Source organism: Mauremys reevesii, linkage group 1, assembly GCF_016161935.1.
Source record: "Mauremys reevesii isolate NIE-2019 linkage group 1, ASM1616193v1, whole genome shotgun sequence".
In the NCBI taxonomy this organism is placed as follows: domain Eukaryota; kingdom Metazoa; phylum Chordata; order Testudines; family Geoemydidae; genus Mauremys; species Mauremys reevesii.
In genome coordinates, this window is record NC_052623.1 from 154,865,978 (window position 1) to 154,885,277 (window position 19,300).

Below are 19,300 nucleotides of genomic sequence, written 5' to 3' on the forward strand. Positions count from 1 at the left end.
TTTATACATAAGCTTTTCTGCTATCTCACTAGAAAAACAAGACTGCAAGACTGCACATTGCAAGGTCGTAATAACTTTCACACAATTCACTCTGTCTTACATTATCTTGCTTCCTCACGTCACCAGGGTCACAGTTAACCTAACTCATGCTAACTAACATTCATTAAGATCTCTTCAAAACCTTGTTAATTATTTACTGGCTTCCACATCACATTCAGTAAATCATAATCTTTCTAATGATATTTTACCTGAGCCATCTTGTATAAAGTACATCTTACTTATCCTTATAATATGGATATGACATATTTCCATAAACATATGGAGTGTAACGTCACACCTCCCCTCTGAGATTGCTGCCAGAGGATAGTCAATGACCAATGTGGAGGCAGTATGCCCAATTTCCTCTTTTCTAGGTAGGGCATCTGCTTCCATTTTTTCCTTCCCTTTAGTGTGCACAAGCTCCAAGTATTATCAAGCACTCTAATGTCATCCATAGGTGCTTTTGCAAAGTTCTGGGTTTCTGTTCCCAGGTTGTCTGAAAACATTTTGGTATGTAGCAGTGTGAACACAATGCAGATATGAATATCTTTTAAAGTGTAAGTGTCTTGGCATTTAGCCACCAAAGCCATGAGGCAATGTGCCTCAGTTTCCCCTTCCACACATTAGTCTAGATTGATCATGCATTTTCCGCAGTGCCACGCTCTAAGCCTGTTTACAGGTACTAGCTGAGAAGCAGTATTCTTATAGGATTTTTTGTTACCACTTCTCATCTGTACCAAAGATTTTCCCCCAAATCATGCATGTTACATATTTTTAAAGTATATACCACCAGTATCAAATTCTTTGCTTTAACCCACAGAGAGTATAGTAAGAGACATAAAATTACCAGCAAATTCATGACAGAGGTGCTTCCAAGTATAATTATCATACCACGTCTTCTGTCTAAACAGATCTGTTTGTTCAGCATCTATTGTATTTCTTATCCCCTCAGTAAAGGTTCTTACTTCAGGTATGGCTTTGGGGTTCTAGCAAGGAAAGAGTATATGGGGGCCTTGTATGTCACTGTCCTACCCCCTGTGGATTTGCATTTTCTGTTCAGGAGTAATCCCAGGCGAAGAATCCCGTCCCCCCTACCCCCAGGATTCCTTTGAGATGCCCACCCCCATCACCCAGTGGTTGATGCTTAGCTGTTGGGAGGGGTTACCTGCCCGGGATGTGGTTGTTTCCGCCCTTTTGTCAGATGGTTCATTAGCATATTCACAGACACTGGAATGCTTGGAAGACACCCCCCATGCCGCCTTAAAGGAACAGAGTCAGTTTTCACAAGTACAACAGGAAAACCATTTTTGCAATAGTGGAACCTGGATTGGGGTACTCTGTCACCCCCTCTTAATTTCCCAGAGGTCAGCTGTATGGCTGCTCCCCTCTGGGAGGTCAGTTACCCCTCTTAAAACCTGAGCCACAGGTGAGGTGCCTGAGAGTGCAGATGCAAATTTCTCCTGGGCAAATGTAATAAGTGGGGAGACATGCCTGTACTCCCACACATTCCTTCTTAACTCCTTTCTCCTGGCCCCCCTCTAAAGCGCACACTCCTTTGTTCTTTAGAGCAGAATCTGCCCCCTGTTCAGCCATGGACTCACGGCTAATAGCCAGAACAGACCCTTAACTGGATGGGGGGAAGCAACCAATGAGAGAGTTTGCAGGGAGCAGCCAGTTAGGCTCCTTTAAAAGGAGCTGCAGAGCTAGAGACAATCAGTTGCCTGGAGCTGGAGAAGTGAGGACTGTGTTCCTGGCTGTCTGAAGGAGCAGCAGGATCATGGACAGATCAGTTGTTGGCTGGGACCAGGGGAGCAAGAGGGAGCTCCTGGCTGGCTGCTGGCACTGAAAAGAAAAGCTGAAGCCAGAAAGGGTGAAGAGTCTCCAGAGAGGAAGCCCTGGGGGCACAGCCCCATTCTAGGATTGAAGGACTATTTGAAGCCTAGCCCAAAAGGGGTTGTGGGACTGAATTAGGACTGAGCCCAAGGAGGGCTGCAGGAAGACAATATCTCCAGGGAGGAAGCCCTGGGAGTATGGCCCCATACCAGGGCCAGAGCTATTTAAAGACTGAGCCTGGGGTGGGCTACAGATATGCCAACAGAGGGGCACTGGAATAGGCCCATGGTGAACTGCATACCCCAGAAGGGGGATGTTTGTTTCACATACTGTCTGTGTGAGAGACTCGGCCGGAAGTCCTGCCTGAGAAACCACTGACAGGGTCACCACAAACTGAGAGAGTGCATATCCATATCATAAGCATATTTCCATAAACCTATGGAGTGTAATGTCACACCTCCCCTCTGAGATTGCTGCCAGAGGATGGTCACTGACCAGTGTGGAGGCAGTATGCCCAATTTCCTCTTTTCTAGATAGGGCATCTGCTTCCTATTATCCCCCACCCCCGTCCTGATTTTTCATACTTGCTGTCTGGTCACCCTATATTTTCCTCACCTTAAAGACCACAGGGGCCCCTGCCTCTGGTTATTCACTACCTATTTAAGGTTTCTACCACCTGTTATTGTGGGTGGCAGTTTGAGAAATGTGTACAGTTTTCTTGGGTGTAAGAAACTGTCTCCTACTGTTCAGTTGTTTGCTCTTCCATGATTGAAGGATCTTTGTGTTTGTGGAGCTTTTTAATTTCCAGGAGCTAGAATCCCATCAATATGATAGCTTTCCAGAAGGGATCATTGCTGGTGTATTGTTTTGCTTCTCTGTAGATATCATTTGATGGGGACCCCACTAATCCTCCTCTCAGCGTTGAAAGGTGTGCGAGGTGGGAGTTGAGGGAATCAACATTTTTAATGACTTTTTTCCTGATGGTCTTGTCCTATCATGTGAAGATTCTTTGGGCATCTGTTACACTTAGAATTTGGGGAGCCCTTTTCTCCCTGCTCATTAAAGAATTGAACTGGAATGAGGAGTTGGAAGGGACAGTACTGAGGTACAGGCCTATTGATCACCAAACAGACTTGCCTGCTTGTGCCTTTAAAGGGGCAATAATCTTTGAAAGCCAGGTGAGTTCTCACCTGTCTCATGCTGGAGAGCTGAGACCCCAGCATAGGAACTCTGGAAGCATGTTATCTTTAGAGAAACAGAATTACAGCTGAATAGTTACCCACCTTGTCACACACACCCCACTCCAGGCTCCCCAACACCCCCTCCCCAAATAATCTGTTGAATCTATCAAAAGCCTCAGCACTGGACTAGACTGTCTCTCCCCTCCCAGTTCAGCCCCAGTGTGAGTATAACACCACTACAGGCAGCGGCAGCTCCAGGCACCAGCACGCCAAGCGCATGCTTGGGGCGACAAGCCACGGGGGGGCGCTCTGCTGGTCGCTGCAAGGGCTGCAGGCAGGCTGCCTTTGGCAGCATGCCTGTGGAGGGTCCGCTGGTCCCGCAGCTTCAGCGGAGGTCCGCCGAAGCCGCGGGACCAGCAGAACCTCCGCAGGCAAGCTGCAGAAGACAGCCTGCCTGCCGTGCTTGGGGTGGCAAAATACCTAGAGCCGCCCCTGACTGCAGTCCCTAGAGTTGCATTTGTTGAGACAGAACTGAATCTAGCTTGTGATCCTGCTCAGATGCTGGATGGATTTATACTTTTTTTTCCCCCTTGGGTGTTTTCACTCCTTCCTCCACAAAGGAAGTACTAATGTTAATAACTTTTATTTAGGTTTTTGTGTGCAAGTATCAAGATGCTTTACCAAAGCAAATACTGAATCAGCAAAAATACTTAAAAAATATTTATATGGGTGGCACCCCTTTTTTCACATCATATTATCCTGATTGTCTTGCATTTTTTTTCTATTTGAATTCCCATGTGATTTTATAGTGGCTGATATCACAACAGAATTAGAAGCGTACATCTTTAAACTATTTGAAAGTTGGGATTCAAAGGTTACCTTATGGTATAAACCACGTGTGACAAAGTGGGGATATTTTGGAGGCCTGTTTGTGCCTCAGTTTCCCCTCGGTGCTGCATTATTACCCTGTAGGGGTGGAAAGGAACTGTCTGCTCACAGGGTAAGCTAAGAGACATGGGTGCAGGTGTCACTTTTCTGTCTGGGGCTTGGTCTCCATATCAATGGAGCATTTGAAAAGAGAGTAGCAAATCCAGTTGCCAGGACATTGCCACCTAGCCGCCAACAACCCAGAGGGATTTGGATTTCCCTACCTCTTAGCAGGGAGACTGAGCAGCATTCCCAAGTGGAGAAGAAAGGACTAGACAGTGTGAGGAAGGGGGATAAGAGATGGCTGCTGGAAGAAGTCAGGGCTCTCACCTGGAATCTGACAAAGAGGTCAGATGGAGAGACAGACAGAGCTTGAACCAAGGGGTTGACTACAGCGTGGCTGGTCTCTGAGCTAACCAGAATGAGACATGCTTTGTATGGTCCATTCTCTATACTACCCTAAGGACTTCCTATGCTGTGGTCCAGTGAACTAACAAACCAACTGTTCTGACAGTGCTGTGTGAGTGTCACTGCAAATGCTTGGTTGGTGCATTAATCCCTGAAGAGTGTATAATTCTCCATCAGGAATCTGTCTCAGCTGAATTCACTGGACAGAGCTCATGGTGTGAAGCAGGAGTGCTTGAAGGTCCAGAGGTCCAGTCTAGGGGTATGTCCAGACTACCCGCCGTATCGGGGGGTAGCGATCGATTTATTGGGGATCGATATATCCCATCGAGACGGGATATATCGATCCCCGAACGCACTCCCCGTCGACTCTGGAACTCCACCAGAGTGAGCAGTGGTAGCGGAGTCGACGGGGGAGCCGTGGCCGTTGATCCTGCGCCGTGAGGACGGGAGGTTTGTCGGAATAAGATACTTCGACTTCAGCTACGGTATTCCCATAGCTGAAGTTACGTATCTTACATCGACACCCCCCTGTAGTGTAGACCAGGCCTAAGGAGGTAGTGAAGCCCCAGGGCTTACCATGGAGGAAGAGTGAGATCTGCAGCGGGTCAGGGACACCAAAGGGTCTCTAGCACCGATCCTGTGGATCCATGACACCGTACTACTATAATCGTGGGAATTCAAAGGGTGTGTTTGAAGGAGGTGCAGCATGAGTGCAAGAATGTTAATTTAAGGCCCAATGACTTGTGACTTCCTAGGGTAAGTAGAGAAAAGCTTTTTATACCATGGGAATATCAGTTTACAAATGGTATGCAGAATTGGTTTGTATTCCTCTTGTTTCATGCGATACAGTATTACACCTTCAGAATGATCACTGCTCCTTTGGTCTAGCAGCACTGCTTCATACTGGTCTTGAACTGAATATACATATGTTGAAAGTTACACTGGTCTAAGGTCTAGTATAACTTTCAGTTCCTTATTAAGCAACTACAAATTCCATTTTTTAATTTTAAAAAAGCCCTAGGGAAGTTAGGAAGAGGAGGGAAGGATGAATCTAGGTGAGTTGGACAGCTGGAGATGGTATGTCTAGGCTCGCCTAAATATTTGGTTTAAAAAAAAACCCAAAATGTTAAATTAAATTTAATCTTCTCTAGGAAAGCCTTTGGTGTTTTGTAGTCAATAAATCCAGAGGTTAAACCTGTCCAAAAGACAGAGGTTTGTTTGTCTTTGAGTTGTGGCTGTCGCCAACTTGATAAGCTGCAGGTGTCCGTGACATTCTTGGAAAGTATGGACGAGGCAGTGTCATCCTTCCAGAGCCATCAGCTTCTAGGGTGGAATGAGTTACAAATACTGAATGTAGCATACAGTACAGCACACTGAGGAGCTGCAGATGCCACAGTATGTTCTTAAAACTCTGGTCGACAGCTATGTGCTATGGGAAAGACACACAGCTGTTGATGAACCAGATACAATCTATGGACATACGATTGACATACTAGCAAGCAAAGTTTATTCTCTGCCTGCTTTTTATTTAAGGAACAGTTTCTTATGGAGCTTCTTACTTGAGTATATGAAGATCAGTAACACGTGTAAACACTAAATCTAAACAAGGTATTAGGGCTCTGTGCTGCCCGCAAACATTCTGTGTCCTGCCACAAGTTAGGTATTGAGCCTGAGATAGGCATGGGTGAAATGGTGCTATCTCCTAACTGAAGCCCTGTGATAAGCAGCAGGAGGAAAGAGTCTGAGCAGAGCAATAGCTCTGTTTCTCTTTCTAGGAATGGCTTGCACAAAATGAAGCACTGAATTGTTTAAGATGGTAGTTCGTGTCTCGTCTATTTTCCTGCAAGCAGTTTGCAATCTTATCCTGTGAAACAGACCGTGAGGCTAACTCACAGTGGTGAACTACTGACTTAGATGCTCTTTTCTCTTTCTGTGCGTATATAACTTGCGTGTTTGTTCTATCTTTATCTAAAATATAGTAGCTGGAATCTTTGTAATGTTGTCCATACGTGCACATACACTGCACTTTGATTCATATCTCAAATTGTCTTTCAAACCTAAACAGGTGACTTCTGGCATTCCATGGTTAACTAGTCCCCCAGATGGCAGATGAACTATTAAGTCTGTTATAACTACATGTAGGCTAAGCACCAGAATTGTTAGGGGGTTTTTTCCCCTCCTTTTGTCGCTTATGGAAATTTTGTTTCTGCACTTCTCATGCTTACCAATCTATTGCTATGCTGAATGTGTGAGGCATAATATATTGTGCTGGATTTAATGAACATCCGCTGAATACTAATAGTGTAGATGCTGGTTATGGACAATAAGTCTATCCCATCTTTGATAGAAACATGAGCTCCTTTGCACAGTGTAGTGCAGAACTGGGGTTTCTTTCTGCTTTCTTTCAGTATTTGCAATTTAGGGTAGTGCGTGTAAAGTTTCATGGAGGTCTGAAGGTGAAACTAGAGGCTACTACTGGAGGAGATGTGGTGAAGAGGGAGAAAAATACTCAAGAGAGTAGTGGAGGAGAGGACAACTTTAACATATGTCAGGCAATGTACTCCCTAAGGTTTCAGTTGTACAGAACAGTACAGCTGGTATCATTCACAGATAGTATGATAGATCTGCTAAGCAGACTCTCATCAGTCCCCTCCCCCACTGGATATCCCTTTCCTCTTGGCCAGGAAAGAGGAAAGCTCCTGAACCTGGAAGTGACTGCCTACCAGGCTCTGTTGGGGAGCAGCAGTTGCATGGCTAGCCAGAAATTGCAGAGAAGCTGGATGCAGAGAGGAATCCCTGGGAACTGTACACCAAGCCGCCTGCGGAACAGGCCTCTGAGGGTGCTGGATTCTACAGCCTAGGTGTAGGTCTGCCTGGGACTTACCGGGGAGCAGAAATGACTGGTCAGGGAGCAGGTGCAGAGCAGCCCCCAGGAGAGAACCTAGCCTGACTTGGAACCCTGCAAGATCCTATGTGCAAGAATAGAGACTGGACTGGAGAGGTCATCCCAGGCACTTGGCCTGAAGAGCCCTGACTCTTGATTGGTCTGCTCCTGGGGCCCAATAAACGTTTGCCACTATTGCTCACTTTAAAATGTAACCATTTAAGGCTCTGTGCCTCTTGTATCTCCACCCTTTCCCTTTCCTGCCAACCCTAGTAAAATACCCTTTCCCCTAGGGAAAAAAGTAACTAGCAGGAAGATGATATTGAGGGCTGTGCGTAGTAAATGCTTAACAGCCTTAAAGACTTACACCTAACCCACATCTTTTACATTCTCTTCACTAATACTGTGCATTGATATATTTGGCTAAATTCAACTGCTTAATATCACCACCATTTTATAGCACATTTTCCTCACCAATTAATCTCTGAATCCAAGAGATTTAAAACGACAGGGCCTTCCCTATAAGTGACACTTAAAGGTATAATGTCAGATCAAATTTGACTCCATATTCAGATTTGGTAAAAATATTTTTTTACAAAAAACACAAGTTCATTTTCAAAAATTCCAGTGGACGCGTTTTGTTTCCCAACAAACATCTCCCTGAATGTCTGCAATCCAAAGATTGAAGGATTATGTTAGAGCAGGGATCGGAAACCTTTCAGAAGTGCTGTGCCGAGTCTTCATTTATTCACTCTAATTTAAGGTTTCATGTGCCAGTAATACATTTAAATGTTTTTAGAAGGTCTCTTTCTATATGTCTATAATATATAACTAAACTATTGTTGTATGTAAAGTAAATAAGGTTTTTTAAATGTTTTAGAAGATTAATTTAAAATTAAATTAAAATGCAGAGCCCCCCAGATCGGTGTCCAGGACCCAGGCAGTGTGAATGCCACTGAAAATCAGCTCGCATGCCGTCTTTGGCACGCGTGCTATAAGTTGCCTACCCCTGTGTTAGAGTGTGAGTTTGAAATTTGAAAACTGACTACAGAATTTGAAACTGACTACAGCAACTCCTCACTTAACCTTGTAGTTATGTTCCTGAAAAATGCAACTTTAAGTGAAACAATGTTAAATGAATCCAGTTTTCCCATAGGATTTAATGTAAATGTGGGGGGCTAGGTTCCAAGGAAATTTTTGGGGGGCAGACAAAAGGCATTATATACTGTACAGCACTGTAATGTACTGTGGTTGGGAAGTGCCCCAGCTTACCTCACACAGGCACAGCCCATGCAGGCAAAGACACTAGGAAGCACCTTCGCAGCAGCAGCTTCCCCAGAGAAGAACAGGTGCCGACTTTGCTGGGGGATGCTCCAGGCCCACCTCTTCCCATCCCTGCTCCACCTCCTCTCTGGAGCACACCACATCCCCACTCCTTCCCCCCTGCCCCAGAAAGTCCTATGTGCCAGTGGGGGAAGCGCTGGGAGGGATGGGGAGGAGGCGGAGAACAGGAACTTGTGCAATGCTTCCTTGTAAAGTCACTGTTCTTCCACAGAATCTTACAAGCAGTGGACAGAGCAGGCAGTCAAACGATGTTATAAGGGAGCATTGCACAACTTTAAATGAGCATGTTCCCTAATTGAGCAGGGTTGTAACTATGAAACAATGTTAAGCGGGAGGACGTTAAGTGAGGAGTTACTGTACATATAGACAATAAACAAAACTGAAAGTGACTTCTCTTTTCCTTGTCCCAGCTGAGAGAAAAGCAAAACATAAATGGTATGAGAGATTAAAAGTAAGCTAGACTGTTGCAATTATTTGTTTTAATAATCTAAAATGAAGTTTATAGCAAATGCAATTAAAGCTGTTTAAAATGTTTATTTTTAACCAGACTGCCTCTTTGAGAGTTTGAGGGCTTGGCTACAGAGGGGACGAAGAGGGTTCATGCTAACTTTTGGAGCGGGATTTGAATTAAAATACCCTGCGTCCACATGACAAAATTCTTACTCCAAATTAACTGGCCACTTCTTGCAAATTGGGTAACCCACTTTCAAAGTGGATTAAGTTCATTTCAGGATGAATCTGTATGGAAGAAAGTTTGTATGGATGGATGTATTTGTATTTCAGATTAACTTTGTTGCTGCTAGCAGTTCTTTTGCATTGCTTGACACCTGGATTGACCTGCCTGTTTACCTGTGCGCCCTCTACTGCTCTGGGGTCATGTTGATTGGATGTCATTTCCCCTATTTAAGTGATGGCACACAGCCAGGAGTACTCCATTTGTGTTGATACACTCCTAAAGTTGCATGCTCTTCTCAGCATTACAGCAGCCAAGGTTCGTACATCGATGTGGATCCATGCAGAATTTATGGATTTCCTTGAGATCTGGGGAGAGGAGTCGCTCCAGTCCTGCCTTAACAGCAGCCACAAGAGCCAAGATATATGAGTGTTATAGCTAAGCAACTTGATGGAGAGGACAAGTCTCAGTGCCACAACAAAGCAAAGATGCTTCAGCAGAGTTATCCAGTTTTTCCAGCTCCAGTGAACAAAGCTCTGGACAGCACCTGGACCTCTGGCAATGCTCCAAATATCCCTGTGTGACCAGGAGTTGGGCTGGATGCTTGCCAAGGAAGTCACTACTGAACTCCAGTTTGTTGTGGACTGTAATTCTCATGTGGGGTTCTGATAAGCTTATCAAAGCCCTTTGCCTTTGTTTTTATGGTTTGCTTCATCAGGACCCCATTAGCATTAATCTTGTACTGTGCTGTGTATGCATTCAGTCCGGTGCATCGTTTTTCCACAGAGGCTATATAAGTGTCTGTCTTGAAAGGGCTGAGTGAGGGGGAAGAGGTGTGCAGGACATGTTTCCTTCCTTTAGGCTCTCATTTGGCAGACCATCGCTATTCAACAAAGCATTAGGCATGTGCTTATGTCCTATTGAAGTCAATGGGACTTAATGTGCTTACCGTTAAGCATATGCTTAAGTGGTCTGCTATTTAAAGATGAATTTAAGCATGTGCTTAAATACTGTGCTGAATTAGTCTGTATAAAGATTTGCTTGGATTTGCATTTGATATGTTCAGAAACGTAATTATTTTCATTAATGTTTATATTTGTATGTGCCTTCCAATATCTAAAATGTTCATGTTGTAACATGAATGAAAATATCCAGCCTACACTTTAAAATAGTGGAGCAGGGCTGGAAACACCAGTGACAAGGACTGTGAAAAGAAAAAGGCAGCAGGTGTTTTCTGTCTTAGTCTTCCTTGAGGGGCCTTAGTGATGGCACTAGAAAGAGGCAGTTCCAAGCATCAGAAGATTACTCTCTGCCATCAGTGTACATCTGTTCCATGAGTTGTTTTATTATATTTCAAACAATGAAGAATATTGGATGAAGGCAGGAGAAAGATGAACTTTTTTTAAAATAGCTTGAAGTCTGAAAAATACATAAACAGCCTGTGATGGCAAAATTGTTTTTGTGCCATAAGCCATTCCACAAGCCATGTATTATTTGAATGCAGGAGTTACGTGAACATGATATCTGATTCCTACAAGGGAAGAATACAATCATGTGCTGCTTCGAACTATAGCTGGGCAAATGAGTTACGGGCAGGGGGAAGGTGGGGCCAGGTTCCATTTTTATTGTTGTTTAGACAAACAGGTGACATGTGGCTAACAGCTGGTTTGAAGTAGGTGTTCTTGGTTGTCATGGATTTAAGCATAGTAAGGACACTGTCTTCTGGCCAAATTTAATCATAAATGGCTTAATTGCCAGTTGGAAGCAAGCATCCATCCCCACAAACACAATCTGAGGGCTGGTCTACACTGCGGGAGGGGGTGGGGGGGGGTTGAACTAAGATACACAACTTCAGCTACGCTATTTGCATGACTGAAGTTGAAGTATATTAGTTCGACTTACCTGGCTGTTCTTACGGCGGCAAGTCAACTGCTGCGGCCCCCCCCGTCAACTGTGCTTGCTCCTCCTGCCAAGGTGGAGTACGGGCGTCGATTAGAGGATCGATTTATCACGTCCAGACGAGACACGATAAATCGATCCCCGATACATCGAACACTACCTGCCAATCCAGAGGGTAGTATAGATGTACCCTGAAACTGGCTGTTGACTGCTCTGGTTTTAATTCAGGTAGATGCAAACTACTGTACAACTTCTTCACAAATAGCTATTAGACTGTAATTTGCATGCACACTGGTGTTTTATGTGATGGATCAGTATTCAGAAAGCACTATTGACTTCAGGGTTCTACATTGTGCTTCACAAACTAATGATGCTAAAGGCACCTTATCTCTCTAATTACCCATTTTTGTTTACAGATCTGGAATATGCCCTTTGATATTTCCAAACTGAGAGTTCTTTTCCTTAGACATTTGTTTATACATATTAAAGCAAAAAAGTTTCATGAAATTAGTATGAAAATCCCCACAAGAAATATATTTTTGCATATCATTTGTGACTAAAATGCTCCTGTTTTTGTTTTCAGCTGGCTTAAAAAGTGGTGACTAGCACATACATCAGTACATTTTCTCAAATTTAATGGAATATTTTATGTGTAAACCTCAATATGAAGAACTTAATTTTAGCAAGATTTGCAGTGATTTATCTTCAGAATGCCAGTTGAAATAGCCTGAAACTGATTTTTGTCATAAGAAAATTACCATTTACTATTATGTTTTGTATTATGTTGGTGCCTAGAGGCCCAACTGAGATCAAAGTCTGAATCTCTCTTCTATATGAATCTTCCTTTAAGAGTAATGTATTTAATTAATGTATTGTGATTCTCTGTAGAAGAAGCTTATTTCACCAGGTCTACAATTACAGTATGTCTTCACTGCCTGGTTAACTTGGGTGATCAGCACCTGGGTTTGAGCACCCAGGTTAGCCTACCCCAGATGTGAGCAGCCACCCTGCCAAGTCCTGTTCAAGTTACTCTATTCTCACTGGTGCTGCACTCACCCTGAGTGCAAAGGTCAGACCTACAGTAGATATTGTGTAGTATAGCAGTTTGTTTTCTCAGTGGCAGTTTTTCTAATATTCATTCCCATCACGTGGCTGAAAGACTGTATTAGTTTTGTTTCCGTTTCATATTTTTAACCAGAACCATGTTTTAACCCCATAGAATATTAATATTCTTCTAAGTGACATATTACAGATCTTGTTAATTACTGAAAAGAATACCAGTAAGAAAGAATAGCATATTTCAAAACATAATGTTTAAAGAATTAGTGGAGAACTGGACGGCTAAGAGGAGCAGTAATGGAAGATGTTGTTTCCCCTCATCATCACTCTTTCTATTCCAGATTTGATCACTAGTGTCCAAGAGCCATCCTATTTGAGAGCTGTTTGCTGACATAGATAAAATGAATCGATGGTCTCAGCCTCTTTCCTTGTGGACATATGACCACATAACTAAAATCCCCATCACAGTTTGCACTAGTTGACATCCTTGTTGGCAGTTTCAACAGAGAGGCTGAAGTCCAAGGATAGAGATGCACAAACTGCCATATTGAATGAGACTAGTGGTCCATGCAGCTCAATGGGGCCACTACCAGATGAGGCTGAGGAATGTGCAAGATAAGCCAAATAGACTTCTTATTACAGTAGTGTCTAGGAACAAACCAAGAACTGGGCCCCATTGTGCTTAGCATTGTACAAACATCAAATAAGAGACAGTCCTTACCCCAAAGAGATCACAGTCTAAAAGACATGACAGATAAGTGTAGAGGAATAATATATAACATTCACGCAGAGAGAACGTGATGTCTTGCAAACATTGTGTTAGTGTCGCCAACTTGCTTTTGTTATTTCAGCCTTTTGGGTAGGGTTTATGTAGGAGGGGATTAGTTAGAAACACAAAGGAAGAGGGGCTATTGTAGGGCGGGGAGTAAGGGGAGCAGGGAGAAAAGGGAGGGAAGCAAGGAAGAGAGCATGTAGGGGAGGTGGAGTGAGGCTGAGGATAAGAGATCGTGCGGGTAGGAGTTGGAGGGGACTGGAGCAATTAGGTAATACTGTGCTTATGGAGGAGCTTTTCCTGACTCCTTGACTTCCATCTAGAAATGAATTGGGATGACACATTCTGCACTAGCTGACGTTTCCACGTGGTCCTCAGCTGTAGTCCCAAATAGAGTAATCTATCTGGATATGATAAAGGCATGGATAACTTTGATGAGATCTACAACTGAATGAAAGTTGACGTAATCTGTTGACAGCTAAAAGGTTGTCATCTGCACTCTATGTGCTGAACATATTATACTCAGTACATGTATTGCAATACATTCCCCAGATCTTTAGCCTTCTGTGACCAATTACAGCCATCTAGCTATACTAAGTGTTGTTCTGGTATTAAAAGTATAAGGGCCAGACAGGCCTGATATATTGACAGAATCCAGAAATGTGTAATAACTTACAAAGGTTAACTTTCAACTCCTGTCTTAGCATCTCAGTTAGGTACAGTATGATTACAGTGGGTGGGAAAAGGATGGGAAGGATATTTGCAAAAGCATTTGTTTGTTTTTCATTGTAGGTTTGCTTTTATCAAGAATTTCTGGCCAGTTTTTGGTATGATTATGGTGAGAAAAAAAGTGCTGGCTTATGTAAGGAAAACTTTACTTTCACTTCATATTAACATTGTTAACTCTTCCTTAAGGCAAAGACGGTTTTCTGCAATGTGCATTGTCTGTCTTTGGTTTATGCTCTGCAGTTATTTTCTTCAAAACCAACATTCTAAATAAAGTCTCTTCAAAAACAGAAGCATAATGGGCATTCTGACATGGAGCTGCAGCTATTGGCATGGCTGCATTCAGAATTCTACATAGTTACACTTCAGTTTAATTTTGTGCACTTCCATACTTACTGTAATAGTGACCTTACCACTTCTACATGGCAGAGGAGGGGAATGGTCTTCAGGTGAGGAATCTTTGTCATAAGAGGAAAGGCATGAAAATGGTGCCCTCTTCCACGTGAAGAAAGAATGCCATTTTTGTTTTCTCACTAGCCTGCTAATTAATTCCAGCAGCTGTTAATGCCTAAGGAAGGGTGACTGAGGTCATACTTTAAATCTAGGGAAGTCCACTAGACCTAATATTAGAACCAACAACTGTGTTTTGGTTTGCATGCATCTCCAGGTTGCAACATCCCTCTCCTACCCATCTGCTTTCCTTGCACATGCGAATAGGCCAGGGCACTGAAGTTCAGAGAAAGAGGATTGTTGTTAATTTCAGTACTTTGCTCACTCTCAGGAGTGGAGCAGACAGGCTAACAATAGAGTGTATAGAGCCAGCACCATCAGTTGTTTGGTAGATTGCACAGCAGAGACATTTGGAATTGGATCATTGTTATTTTGGGAGGAGGATAAACTTTTCAGGAGCAGGAGGACAGTTATTTTTAATTGTCTCTATATTTTTAAGATGGGTTACATTTGTGGGACTGTCATGCTTGACAATGATATTTTCAAATAAAGTTTCCCTCCTTTGAGAAATGACTAGTACATCTAATTATCTGGGTCGTCTTTTCTTCAGCTCCCCCTCCCCCCAGCTACTAAACCCATATGACGACATCACTAGACAGTTGAAATTGAGCAAAGATGGATGGCATTATTTCAAGTGCCATTTTCCTGATTTTCTGTGTTCTATTTGAGGAGGAAAAATTCAAGTGAACTGTGCTGTGACAGCAAACCTAAAAGCCTCCAAGACACCAGAATTGAGGAAAGGTCGTGCTCTGGAGAAGTGCAGCAAGCAGTGAGCTAAAGGGGCCAGAAACAGACACCTTTTTCTTGCTGTAGCCCTTATCTACAAATGCAGGTCTCTTGAAACTGATGGGTTTTGTGTCCGTTCCACAATGTAACAGAGGCACAATAAAGTTTGACGATATGAAATCAAGCAGAAACATTAATCGTAGAATGAGATTCTGATTGATGAATTTGACCTCTCTCACTCCTAAGTCCTGCAGATGAAGGGCCTGGTCCTGAGCGATGCTGAGCACTCGCAACTGCTGTTGAAGTCACGGTGTGTTGTATGCACTCAGCGCCTCTCAGGTAGAGGCTTTTTGCCAGGGCTTGGGGAGAACTGGAGCAGAATTAAGTCGTTCTCATCTGTAACAAACAAGAGGACATGAATTATGTAGGGAAATAAACTAGCAGTTACTGTTGTACTTCTGTCTTCGCCGTTGTAAATGATCAACTTTAAGTGTTCCATATGTAAGACATCCTATATCCATTAGTTTGCATTTGGCCCAAATTAAATCTCAGTGGATGTGAGATGCATCAAGCTTTTATTTCTCTTGACCAGTTTAAGGCAGTAATTCCTTTTCTCCTTAGCAACAAATGTTCTGCCCGTGACTTTTTTTAAATACAAAGAATAATCTCATTTAGAGCTGTATTTTATTTTTAAAGCAGTGTATAGTCTTTTGCTTTCCAATGATTGCACCAGTGAATCTTATAGCTAACAACCACACACACTTTCAAAATGTACCCCTTTCTTCTTCTTTTACATTTATTTTTACTAATGGACTTCCTCAGCCCAGAACTGAGGGATTCTGATCATTTAATAACTGGTGGTTTGTGGTGCTTTTAAAATAAATAGATATTGCTCAGGCATCTTTCTCTTCTCATCCATTTGGAAACTGAATATCTTGCATATTTCAGTGCATATTGGTTTCAGTTGATTAGAATTCAAAGCCTAGTTGAAAGTTTCTCCTTACTGGTGCTGGAATACAATTCTGTCTGGATCCTATAAAGCTAAAGCACAATGCCTTTTTGTTAGTTATTGCTATTCTTTGTGTGTGTCTTTAAAAAATCTAAATAGTTTTACTCAACACTCTCTGGCATTTCTGTTTGTCTGTCTGTAATGTGATAACTTTTGAAGACTGCATCTAATCAATTCAAAATTTCAGGTAATGTTCCAAGTATCAATGGGAAGAATTCTGTTGATTTTGATGCCAATCAGAAAGTTGGAAAAGCCTGATTTCCACTAAAATCAGGTATTTGGCTGATTTACCTCTTAGCTCACAATCACATTAGGGAAGTGGGGCAAGAGAAGTGGGGATGATCGGCTGATTTTCTACTGATGTCACAATCCCACTGAGGAGCTGCGGTGTGCTGAGGAGGGAGCAATGGGAGGCATGCGGAGCCCCTGGAGTGGTGAGGGGGACACAGTTCGAGGTAGAATGGCTGGAAATTTTCTGATGGAATATTTTCCATGGGACAGCGCTGATTGGTCAGAATCTCAATGTTCCACATGAGCGTGTCGTGAAGTGTTCCGCATGAACGTGTCAATTTAGACAAAATTTTTGTTGAAAGCCAGGCAGGTGGGCCAGCTGGCTAGCCTGCCTGCCTGACTTCCTGCCAGCCAGCCAACCAGGAGCCCCTGGTGTGCACAGTGAGCTCAGCAACAGGAGCAATGGAATTGTGACCCTGTAGTTATTAATAAATACCCATCCGTGTATATTGTTTTGAATTCTTGACGAACTTAGATTACTAATGTGTTTCCCCATGAAAAAGGCTACCTCAAAATGAGGGCCAAATCTAATATCTGGTTTCTGTGCTGAGGAAGTCTTGGGGTGTCCACAGATGTTAACAAACTTCTATGGTATGGAAAGGGGACACTAGTATTTACATAGAATATGGCTCTGAGACTTGTCAGATACTAGAAATCCAGAATAAAAATCCATTAATTATGATAATAAGCCCAGTGAAACAAGACCCAAGAAAACAATTTGCTAACGGAGTTCCTTAGGGATCCTGAAAGAGACTGTTCAGTGATTCCATGGTATTTTTAGATACTGGATTGTTTAAGAGGTAGAGACTTTCTATGCTATACTGCTGCAGAAACAAAGGTTTTTAATATTTGTGTGACTGTCTCTGTTCCATAGATCTCAATCTAGGGGTTGTGAAGAGGTGGCAGGGGATTGCAACTATCCTGCCCAGCTACATGGGAAGAGTCCTAGGGCTTGGCTACACTTACAAGTTGCAGCGCTGGTGGAGGCTTTCCAGCGCTGCAATTAACACCCCGTCCACACTTGCAGGGCACAACCAGCGCTGCAACTCCCTGGTTGCAGCGCTGGCTGAAAACCCATCCGGGTTGGGGTATAAGGAGTGCAGCGCTGGTGACACCAGCGCTGCTCAGCAGGTGTGGACACTCACCAGCGCTTTACCTGTCCTCCAGGGAATAAGGAGCTATCCCAGAATTCCTGTTCAGCCACTCTGCACATCAGTTTGCACTCTACTGCTCTTGCCTCAGGTGACCCGCCCTTTAAATGCCCCGGGAAATTTAAAAATCTCCTTCCTGTTTGCTGCAGCCAGGTGTGGAGTGCAATCAGTTAATCAGTTACAGGTTACAGGTAACCATGCCTCCACGCGGCAAACGAGCCCCAGCATGGAGCACAGGTGAATTGCAGGACCTCATCAGTGTTTGGGGTGAGGCGTCTGTTCAGGCACAGCTGCGCTCGGCCGTAGGAATTACGATATCTTTGAGCAGATAGCAAGGGACATGCTGGATAGGGGCCATCAACGGACGCACTACAATGCAGGGTGAAAGTTAAAGAGCTGGAGTGCCTATTACAAAGCCCGCGAGGGTAATCGCAGATCCGGATCCGCCCCCACGACCTGCCGTTTTTACTTGGAGATGGACAACATACTTGGGGGTGACCCCACTGCCAATCCCAGGGTAACGATGGACACTTCTGAGCAGGCTGGGGGACAGGAGGAGGAGGAGGCTGCGGGGGGGGGAGAGGAAACCGCGAGTGAAGCTCCTGGGATGGGGGAAGAAACCGCAGATTCCCTGGAGGCATGCAGCCAGGAGCTCTTCTCAAGCCAGGAGGAAAGTACCCAATCGCAGCAGCCAGCAGTTGCAGAAGGACAAGCAGAGGAGCGGGGTACCGGTAAGCGGCTTTTATTTTCTGGGTGGAAATGTTTCTGGAGAGGAAGGGGGGTTATGGATGCATGCATGGCAGCGTCTAGATGTGGAATAGCCCGTTGATGTGGTCTATCACGTCGCGTAATCTGCTTCAGTTATCTCAGCAAAGCTTCATCCAGAGCGTGGGCAATATGCCTGCGCAGGTTTATAGGCAGAGCCACTGTGTCCCTTGTCCCAGTGACGGTGACGCGTCCGCGCCACTCTTCGGCCGGGGACCATTTCTGAACACAGGCACGCCGCATAGGGTCCCGGCGGAATCCACATTGCTCTAAAAGAGCCCCCGCTGTTCCCTAGTGACTGCAGTAGGGAAACATCTTCCAGGATTAAGTCCTGTGAAAAATGTTGGGAGACTCTTTAGTGAAGAGATAGGAGATAAGATCACCCCTGCATCTGCATCTTCACTCAACCCCTCTAGCACTCCAGATTACCCGAAGCAACCAGCTCCTCTCACTCAAGCCCCTCTTCTCCTATATAAGTAAACACTCCTCACTCACCATTTCGTGGCTTCTGTTGTGTTTTCCTTTTGGGATAAAGAATGCAAGTGAGAACTTGCAAGTGAGAACTCCTCAGTGTAACAATTCATGTCTGGAGATAGTGGATACAATGCTGCCCGTGTTAAATGTTGTCATTTCTGTGTGTACAGTGACCTTGACTGGACTGCCCAGATGTTCAACATCACAGAGGCTTCAAAAGTTGAGAAAAATCCCGAAAGAGCAAAGAGGACATGCTGAAAACTGTTCTTCAGCACTCTGCTACAGAGAGAAAAGAATTGAAGGAGTGGCGAGAGAAAGAAAGCAGGACCCGCAAGAGAAATGCAGTGGCCAAGAGGAAAAGCACGGAGCGGCTGCTAAGCATCCTGGAGCGCCAAGCGGAGTCTATAGAGTCACTCGTTGCCATGCAAGCAGAGCACTACCGTGCTACTCCCCCACCCGCCCCGTCCTTTGTGCCTTGTGCCCCAATGTCAGCTCCAACCACCTTTCCCCAGCATCCAGGCTCTTACCACCACCAGCTGCCTCCAACACCTGTAATTCCCCAACCAGCCCTGATACCTACCACCACCCTTACCCTCTGCATTCAACCCCCATCACCATGCAGTATATGA

At 44.1% G+C, this 19,300-nt stretch overlaps 1 protein-coding gene across 3 annotated transcripts in view; it reads left to right on the top strand.

Moving 5' to 3' along the window:
- The window catches only part of TSPAN7 (tetraspanin 7), a 182,008-nt gene that overhangs the window by 111,951 nt on the left and 50,757 nt on the right, over positions 1 to 19,300 (top strand). Inside the window, exon 1 of one of the 3 annotated variants that reach the window (XM_039510743.1) lies at positions 14,153 to 14,194. The exons of the other annotated variants lie outside the window; for them this stretch is intronic. Coding sequence (XP_039366677.1) covers positions 14,168 to 14,194 — 27 coding nt within the window. The 5' untranslated portion in view covers positions 14,153 to 14,167. Of the gene's footprint in view, positions 1 to 14,152; positions 14,195 to 19,300 lie in introns of those variants that run through there. 3 annotated transcript variants of the gene reach the window in all.